The 9210-nt window shown below is 19.6% G+C and overlaps 3 protein-coding genes across 3 annotated transcripts; 2 read left to right on the forward strand and 1 right to left on the reverse strand.

The window, feature by feature from the left end:
- Positions 1 to 226: 226 nt before the first annotated feature.
- Positions 227 to 874, reverse strand: SRAE_X000239700 (Hypothetical protein; the record flags this gene model as incomplete). Its single annotated transcript, XM_024645607.1, has 1 exon — positions 227 to 874. One exon carries the CDS (start codon positions 872 to 874, stop codon positions 227 to 229), a length of 648 nt encoding a protein of 215 aa, XP_024499873.1.
- Positions 875 to 6740: 5866 nt separating this feature from the next.
- Positions 6741 to 7180, forward strand: SRAE_X000239800 (Hypothetical protein; the record flags this gene model as incomplete). Its single annotated transcript, XM_024645609.1, has 4 exons — positions 6741 to 6767; positions 6813 to 6939; positions 6984 to 7105; positions 7151 to 7180. The coding sequence occupies 4 exons, from the start codon at positions 6741 to 6743 to the stop codon at positions 7178 to 7180; spliced, it is 306 nt and encodes a 101-aa protein (XP_024499874.1).
- Positions 7181 to 7204: 24 nt separating this feature from the next.
- SRAE_X000239900 (Hypothetical protein) lies at positions 7205 to 7706 on the forward strand (the record flags this gene model as incomplete). Its single annotated transcript, XM_024645610.1, has 4 exons — positions 7205 to 7277; positions 7323 to 7449; positions 7495 to 7537; positions 7704 to 7706. The coding sequence occupies 4 exons, from the start codon at positions 7205 to 7207 to the stop codon at positions 7704 to 7706; spliced, it is 246 nt and encodes an 81-aa protein (XP_024499875.1).
- Between the last annotated feature and the right edge of the window lie 1504 nt (positions 7707 to 9210).

The following is a 9210-nucleotide window of genomic DNA, read 5'->3' on the forward strand; positions in this document are numbered from 1 at the left end:
TATACCATTAAACATAAGATTATCTAAATATTAATTTAAAAGAATATAAAAAAAAACTTTTAAACTAAACATATTTTTTTTTATTCCACATTATAAAATATATTATTAAATATGAAAATAAATATTAAAATAATTAAAAACCTAATATGTTATTAAACATAATTTAACACCATTATTATCATTAAGTTTATATTTCTTTCTAATGAAAGAAACATTATGCCTGAATTTAAGGAGTTGTTGGTGCTGCTGTTGTTGCTGCAGTTGTTGTTGCTGCAGCTGTTGTAGTTGCTGCTGTTGTAGTTGTTAATTCATAAAACAATGATCTTTCTTCTTCTCTTGCTCTTTCTACTAATTCTTGTACTGTTGCTTCTAATTGTTGTCTACGTAATTTTGTATTTTTCATTCTATTTTCTCGCATTTGTTGTAATCTTTTTTGTCTTAATTGTCTTCTTTGTACTTGATTAGCTACAAAATTTTGCCTTTCTTGTTTTAAATTTTCTTGTCTTATTAATGCATTAATTCTTCTTTGTTCCTCTAAAACTTCAATTCTTTTTCTAAGTTGTTGAATAAGAGCTTGTTGATTATTTGCTGTTCCTGGTGGTCTACGAGTTGTTGTTACTGCTGGTCTACGAAGTGGTCTTCTTGTTTGTCTTCGAAGTCTTCTACCATTTGTTACAGGTTTAGGTTTGTTAACTCTAACTGGTCTATGTGGAATCATTTTTTTTTCAGAAACCATACTTGCTTTTTTGGCAACAACATCATGAGAAACAACAATTATTGGTATTTTATTTGTTTCAGAATTTAATTTTGATTTTTCTGTTAAAATTTCATCATTTAAAATTTTTCCTACCAATGAAAAATCTTTATCTGACATTTGATTCTCAGATAATTTAAAAGTTTTTCCAAGAGTAACAAAAAGAAGAAAATAGCAAGTGTTAAATAAAATCATTTTAAAAAGTTGATTTTATAAATTGATAATTTTATATATATTTTTTTCATTTTTATAGTAAAAATTTAATATAAAAATATTTTGATTTTTGTGAACTTTTTTAATATTAAAAAAATTATTTTTTTAATTTTAGTAATAGATATTAAATAAAATATTATTTTTAATATTCTTTTATGTAAATAAATACTTTTGTTGTTTTTATATGCACTGTTTAACTTTTATAGATTGATAATTTTTTAATTGTAAATAATTTTGCAAATTTATACTTTACTGGAACTGAATTCATATTAATATTAATAAAATAATTAATTTTATTATACTTTTTTTTAAAATTAACAAAACAGAAATATTTATTTTTATTTTTTATTTAATTTTTTAGAATAATTGATAATTTAAAAATATTTTTCTAGCTTATCCAATCTTAGCTTTTATTAGAATTTTGCAAAACATTATTTGATATTGAACATTTGTACACATATTGTTTACAAAAAAAAGCTTATGAAAAATTTGAATGATAAAAATTATAAAATCATTTTATTTTTTAAAGTTGTATTTTAATCATATCATAATAAAATTATAATGATTACAGAGAGAAGCTTAAGGAGCATTTTCGTACTGAATATAGTTAATTAGTTATGATCTATTTGTATAGTTAATATAAATTTTGAAATTGCATATGATTATGTATTAAATATATATTTATATACCAAAACAAATAATTGTATTTTTTAGATTTTATATAATTTAATATTGTTTGTTTTCATAAACATTTATGCAATTTAAATAAAAATTAATTTTTATTAGTTTATTTAGTTGTTTAATATTTTAAAATATTTTTTAAAATTTTATTTAATAGAATAATAAAATAAATCTTTAATAAATTATAAACTTTTCTATTAATCATGTTTACTGTTGCTTTTGCGACTATCATTAAACATATCTGTAAGAATATCTACAAATTCTATTTTCTCACTAAAGCTTTCATTATCTTCTATAAATGATAACATAAGAAGCTTTTAATATAATTAGAAAAGGAATCAAAATTCTTAATTTTTAATATTAAATAATTCTGTTTCCTGAATTCACTATTATATTTCGTACACATCTAGAAGTTTATTAAATTATACTTGATTTTATAATAGCTGTTGTTTTTATTATTGTAGAATGTTAATTTCATAAAATAAAAATAAATGTAAATCACTCCTTATTTGATTAAATTTTGTGAAATAAAATTTCTATAAGAATATCAATATTAATGTAAATAAAGTATTTTTTTTTATTAATTAAAAAATTTCTTTTTGGAAATATTTTCATAGATATATGGTTTAAAATTATTATTTATTATATTATTATTTTAAAGTTACTATTATTATATTGTAATAACAAATTATATATTTAAAAATTCACTTTTATTATTTAAATTTAAGTTAATTGAATTTGTTTTATATAAATAAAAATTAAGTTTGAGCATTTTTATATTTATATTAGCATTACTTTTAAAGAATAATTATAAAAATTGCATGAATTTTTAATCGCATCGTTAACATATACCTTTTCCATTTGTTATATAAATATTAATCCAATTTTACATTGATTTAAATGTATTCAAGAATAAAAAATCAAAAAAACACAATATTTACGTTAAATAAGATTCAATATATTATATAAAAGTATTTTTTTTTATAAAATTTTATTAGGTTGTATCATATGAAATGCATGATTTTTTGTTATCTATTTAAATGCGCGTAGCTCAGTGGAAAATTAATATTTTTTCTTCTAAAAACAGTCATTAGATTTACCACATTGTATTCTAATGTAAATCTAGATTTTTAAACGTTTAAAATAAAAATTTTAAAAAATTTAGAATCGAAAGAAGCTTCAAAAGCAGATTCTAAAGGCTTATCTTTTTTGAAAAATTTCTTTTTCAAGAATGATATAAAATTTAGAAAAATAAGGGTATGTAAGGGCATGATTAGGGGTATATGAGGAGTAAAAGGGAGATTCATAATTTGCCTTTTTCAGTTTTTACCAAACAATTTCTGAAATCTATAGATGAGACTTTGCTTGTAAAAATTTTTTAACTGTTTATTTTTGCTTAAAATGTGTTTCCTGGGAATATTTTTTTTATTTTCATTATTTATGAACTAAGGAATTCATTATCTATAGTTTCAAGAGATTTTACTACGTTTCATAAATTTTTAGTTCACACTTTTTTCAAAAAACCTCCAAAATGCTTTCATATTTTTGTTTTAGAGTTTGTTGTAATTTTTGACTTAATTTTCATGAAAAAATTTTTTATATTTAATTCTATTGCTGCATAAAATCTTATTTATATTATAGACTATGCTTCATTTAAAAAATGAATCATTTTTAATCTGAAAAGGTGAAAAAACAGAATTCAAAACGACGAAGTGTTTGTTTTACGTTCAACATTAGCGGTAAAAGTTTGAATTATTTTTTTAAGCAATTACTTAGCTACAAATGTTTAGAATCTGTAGATCATGAAACTTCTTAAGCTTCAGATGTTTTTCTAAACATTTTTCAAAAAAAAGCTATAAAATCGCGTTTCAAGAGGTTTTTTATCGAAGAATAAATTTATTCTACTTTTTACGTATTCTAAAGCTTCTTATTTCCTACCCTGAATCTTTAAAATTGTTTTTTTTTTCAGTTAAAGTAAGAAAAAGATTCACCTTTAAAGATTTTTATAATAAAATTTTTTTTTGCATCATTTACCTCATTTTGACCTTAAAAAGATAGCTTTTGTGAAATCTGCACTTAGAAAGCATTGTAAAAAAATTAAAATAAAATAACAATTAACTTCCTACTATGGCATAATATGTCACTATGTAAGAGAAATTCTTAGGCATCTTACAAAATGTTTAGCTTTATTAAAACATAACTAGTTATCAAATAAAGCCAACTAGAAAGTAGCGCAATGATAAACATGCATTTCATATGATACAAAAAAATATATTTAGGATTTAAAAAGAAATTTTAAAATTTACACTTTAAGAATATCTCGTGAATGAAAAATGAAAAAGTATGGTATAATATTCAAAATGTAGAAAAAAAAAATTCTCCAGTGGTAATTTTTTTTTTCTTAATAAATGGTTTTTTTAAAAAGTTATAGAGTTTTATATATTTAAAATTTTATACCCAATTTTAGATTATCGAATCTCACTTAAAACTTTATTTTCTTAAAAAAATAAGACCAGAAAAGTTTTTTCCTACCTTTTTCTACCTTAGGGTCAAATTTTACTAAAGAAACTCATGAAATTTGTAATGTTGAAGCAAATAAAACATTTACAGTTTTTGCTGCAATATCTATATCAAGACGCAGTTTTTTTTAAATTATTAAACTTTTCGTAATCAGAGCATTTTTTTAACCCTGGATAAGTTAAAAAGTATTAAAAATTCTAAAAAAATTTTTCCTACTCAATTCTCGCTTATATATATTTATGATTATCATAAATCAAAAAAATTTCTAATAATAAAATAAAAAAATACAATTACTATTCAAAATGTTTTTAAAATTAAAAACAAAACAAAAATTTTAAAATTCATAATTAAAATGGTTATATAAGTTAACAACATAAAAAAAAAAAATTTTTAAATTTAAATGATTTTTTATATTTTAAAATCTTTTTCTATTGCCGTATTGAAAAAAAAGTTTATTTAAAATTACTATTGAAATTAAAAAATTATAATAATTATCACTATTTTATATTTTTACAAGATAAAAAAAATGTACAATAATAAAAATTAAGTCTTAATATTTATTTCTACAATATATTATGAAAAAAATTTTTGTATCATAATTTTTTAGATAACAAGATTAAAATATTGCAATATAAATTTAAATGTATTATATGAAAATCTTTCAAGGGCTTACATATATTTTTTTCTTTTTTTGGAAAAAAAATGTATTTTAAAAAAATTAAAGAATCTTAAGAATTATTTCTATCACGTATTTAAAAAGAAAAAGGTTTGTCTTATAGTTTTTTTTTTAAAATGAATTTCAATATTGAAATAAAAATCGCATATATTAATAAAAATAAAATTTTTATTAATTAAAATATTATATAGCGTTATTTATAGAAATTTATTTTTTATTATTAAAAATAAAGTGTGGTCAAATGTTAATGAAACAAAGTTTTTTTGTCTTAATAGTAATGAAAAAGTTATATAGACTTATAAGTTGTGGCACAATCAAGACTGAAACTAGAAATAGATAATATAAGTTGTATAGTTGAAATTTGACTATTTATGTTAACTCATCATTGAAGTATACCATTTAATTTGCGCTATTTATGGTTATGTTTAATGAATGCTGGGGATATCTTTCTCGCTGTGCTGCATCTTATTATATGTTTCACATATCCATGGAAGTAACTTAATTAGTATTTAATATAATGTATATTTTTTTTAATATTTTTATTTTTCTAGATGGTTTTTGTTTTTTATTTTTTGGAGAGATTTCACGGTATTCACTTTATACAAATTTTAATCAAATTTTTGCGCATTTTTCTGGTATGTTTAAATTTCTGTTGATAAGGTTGTTATTTAAATAATTAATCATTTACGGTGTATAAAGAACCATGTTTTTTTCAACAAATCAAAGATAACTATTTATATGTGGAACCAAGAATTATTTTAAAACGACTGTGGGAATTTTATATTCCTCCAAAAAAAATAAAATTAAATTTGTATCATATATTAAATATTAAGAAAATTAGTTTAAAGATAGAATTGCCATAAAAATATTAAGTATAATATAAACATATTTAATAAAATTATAATAATTAGTATTTACAATTGAATAAACAGTGTATTTATTTTATTAAATCCCTGAAAAAATAAGGAAATAAACTTAATACATTTTTAAAATCACTAACAATTTAGATTGTAACTATAAAAATAAAAAAAAATATAAAATCCACTGATATAAAAAAAAATTAAATAAATTGATTTTTTTTATTTAAAAATAATAAAATGTTTAGATTTATTTAAAAAAATGGATATTAATACAAATTAATTGGAATCCACGATTAAGCAGAAATAAATTAAATAAAAAAAAATGAACCATTAAAAATAAATGAAAAATAACTTTTAGGTTGATAAAAAAAAAAGAATATTTATTAAAAAAATATATTGATAAATTATTTGAAAAAAAAAAATTCATAAGATTGATTGATATTAATTACTGAAAAATTTGTTATACTTAAACAATTACATCAATTAGAGCATTCTTAAAAAAATAACTGTTAATACATCATTTTCACAAAAGATTTCAACTTGGAAAATATTTTAAAAAAATAATTAAGATATTTAACTCAATTCAAAAAAGATTTTTTTATAACACTATGTAAAAGTTAGAATTAATTTGATTTCTTTAAGAATTATTTAAATTAAAATGTATGAATAAAGATTATTTTATAAGATTGTTTCAAATACCATTAAATATTAAATATTTACTAATTATTTTAAAATATAAATCTTTTTACCTATTAAAATTTCTTCTTAATACAATTTTTATTACATTTAGAATATGACATTTCAAAAGCAAACATTTTGTTTTGAGTCTATTTGAATTAAACGCCATTTAAATTGGAATAAGATTAATGCATATATTATCATCATTATTTTGCACACTTTTTAGTTTAATATTATTTTTAGATAAATAGAGTATTCAGTTGAAAGATTAAACTATTTTATTTAAGAATACTTAATTATTATTATTTTTAGAACACTTCAATCAAATCAAAGATTTCTCCTTACTTCTATCAATGCCATGGATAAGAATGTGCCTTCAACAAAGGTATGTTTATATTATTTTTTTATGATTAATTATTATTATTTTTAGAAAACTCCAATCAAGGTAGAACTTCCTTCAACCTCTCTGGATGCTGTAGAAAGAATGGGACTTCAATCAAGGCAGAACTTTCCTCAACCACTCTGGATGCTTTGGAAAGAAAAGGACTTCAACAAAGGTATGTTTATATTATTTTTTTATGATTAATTATTATCATTTTAGAAAACTCCAATCAGAACTTTCCTCAACCTATTTGGATGTTGTGGAAAGAATGGGACTCCAATTCAATCAGAACTTCCTTCAACCTCTCTGGATGCTGTGGAAAAAAAAGGACTTCAACAAAGGTATGTTTATATTATTTTTTTATGATTAATTATTATCATTTTTAGAAAACTCCAATCCAATCAGAACTTCCTTAAACCTCTCTGGATGCTGTGGAAACAATGGGACTCCAATCAACGCAGAACTTTCATCAACCTTTCTGGATGCTGTGTAAAGAAAAGGACTTCAACAAAGGTATGTTTATATTATTTTTTTATGATTAATTATTATTATTTTTAGAAAACTCCAATCAAGGTAGAACTTCCTTCAACCTTTTTGGATGCTGTGGAAAGAATGGGACTCTAATCAACGCAAAACTTTCCTCTACTTCTCTGGATGCAGTGGAAAGAAAAGGACTTCAACAAAGGTATGTTTATATTATTTTTTTATGATTAATTATTATCATTTTTAGAAAACTTCAATCAAATCAGAGATTCCTCTTTACTTCTATGGATGTCATAGATAAGAATGTGCTTTCAACTAAAACTATATTTATTCTATTTTTTTTAATAAATAGAACCTTTGTAAAGGATTTAAAAGTCTTATTTTATTTTAATGCCGTCTTTATTGCAATTAAAAAATTTTATGATTATAAAATTAATAAATTTTTTATATTTTTAGTGATAATCTGATAGAAATGTTTTTTTCAAATTTAAATTGTTTATTTAAATTTATTAAAATCCAGAAATCTTAATTGAATTGTTGATGTTTTAATTAAATTACAACACTAACAGTGTTATGCAATAAATACAATTTAAAAATAAAAGAAGTTTAATGTATAATTTATGCTAACAACTTACATCAAAACTGATAGAAAAAAATTAATTTTTAATTTTTTATACTAATATATGCGAGTCCATTTAACAATGGTAAGATTTAGATTACATATTGAATATATTGTTGTGAGCATTAGAAAACAATTTGTTTTATTTATAATTAATCTAATAAATGTCTCATTAAAAGTATTACTTTTAATTTATTCATTAGTTGGAAGTTCTAATTTATTAATATTTTTTTAATTTATTTTTCCAATGAACTATAAAAATTTTTTAAATTTAAATTCTAATTATTTATCCTATAAGTGAGGCAAAGTAATCAATTAAATCAACTTTTTTTAGAACAATCATATATGGTTGTTTTTATTTCTATGTACTATTCTACTTATTTTTTTTATTTTTATATTATTTCTGGTAGAAATCTGTTTATTTTTTATATTTTCATGGGCAACCCTATAGAAATTTTGTAATTTTTACATAATTTTTTATTAATGTTCTATTCTTTTTTAGTTATAAATTGAAATTTCATATATTTCTAATAGTGAATGTGATAGAAATCTTTTATACTTCTTTATTTTATATATGCAATACCATTATAAATCTTTTAAATTTTGTTAAATTTATATAAATATTTCTAATTTTGTTAATTTTAATTTTTCAATTTTTTTTAAAAAATCTTTGTTTTATTTATTTTTCCCATATAAATTTATTGTTAAACTCTTAATCCTCATTTGAATTAGTTTAATGTTTATACCAATATTTTATTTTATCCTATTTTATTTCAAAATCTTAATTGTTTACTTTTCATTATACTAATTATTTCCTTATCATTATTTTTATTTTATATCATTTTCTCTTTTAATACATATTTTATTGTTACACCATCTATTTCAATATCATTTAAATTTTTTTGTCAAATTTTTTTATAACAAAAACAATGTTTTTTTTCTATATACTACAAATGTTAAACAATTTATTTACATTTAATACATATATTATTATTACTAATTAAATAAATATAAAGATGCAATTATTTATAATACAAAGAATAATATACCAAATACACAAAATATTATATTACTAGAATATATATACTGATAAATATCATTATTACATGTGATAACTTTAAATTAGGTTAAAAAATACTATATTGATACTATTTACATATAATTACTCTCTATTTTAAATAATATATAAATTTCTCAAATAAAAATTTAATTTAAAGAAGTTTTACTACTTCATATTTTAATTTTTATAATACTTGATATTATTTTTTCATATTTATCTTATTTGTTTATTTAAATATAAGTTATGATATATTACATATAGTAAAGTGATAAATAATAACAATG

Source organism: Strongyloides ratti, scaffold srae_chrx_scaffold0000006 (genome assembly GCF_001040885.1).
Source record: "Strongyloides ratti genome assembly S_ratti_ED321, scaffold srae_chrx_scaffold0000006".
Lineage (NCBI taxonomy): Eukaryota > Metazoa > Nematoda > Chromadorea > Rhabditida > Strongyloididae > Strongyloides > Strongyloides ratti.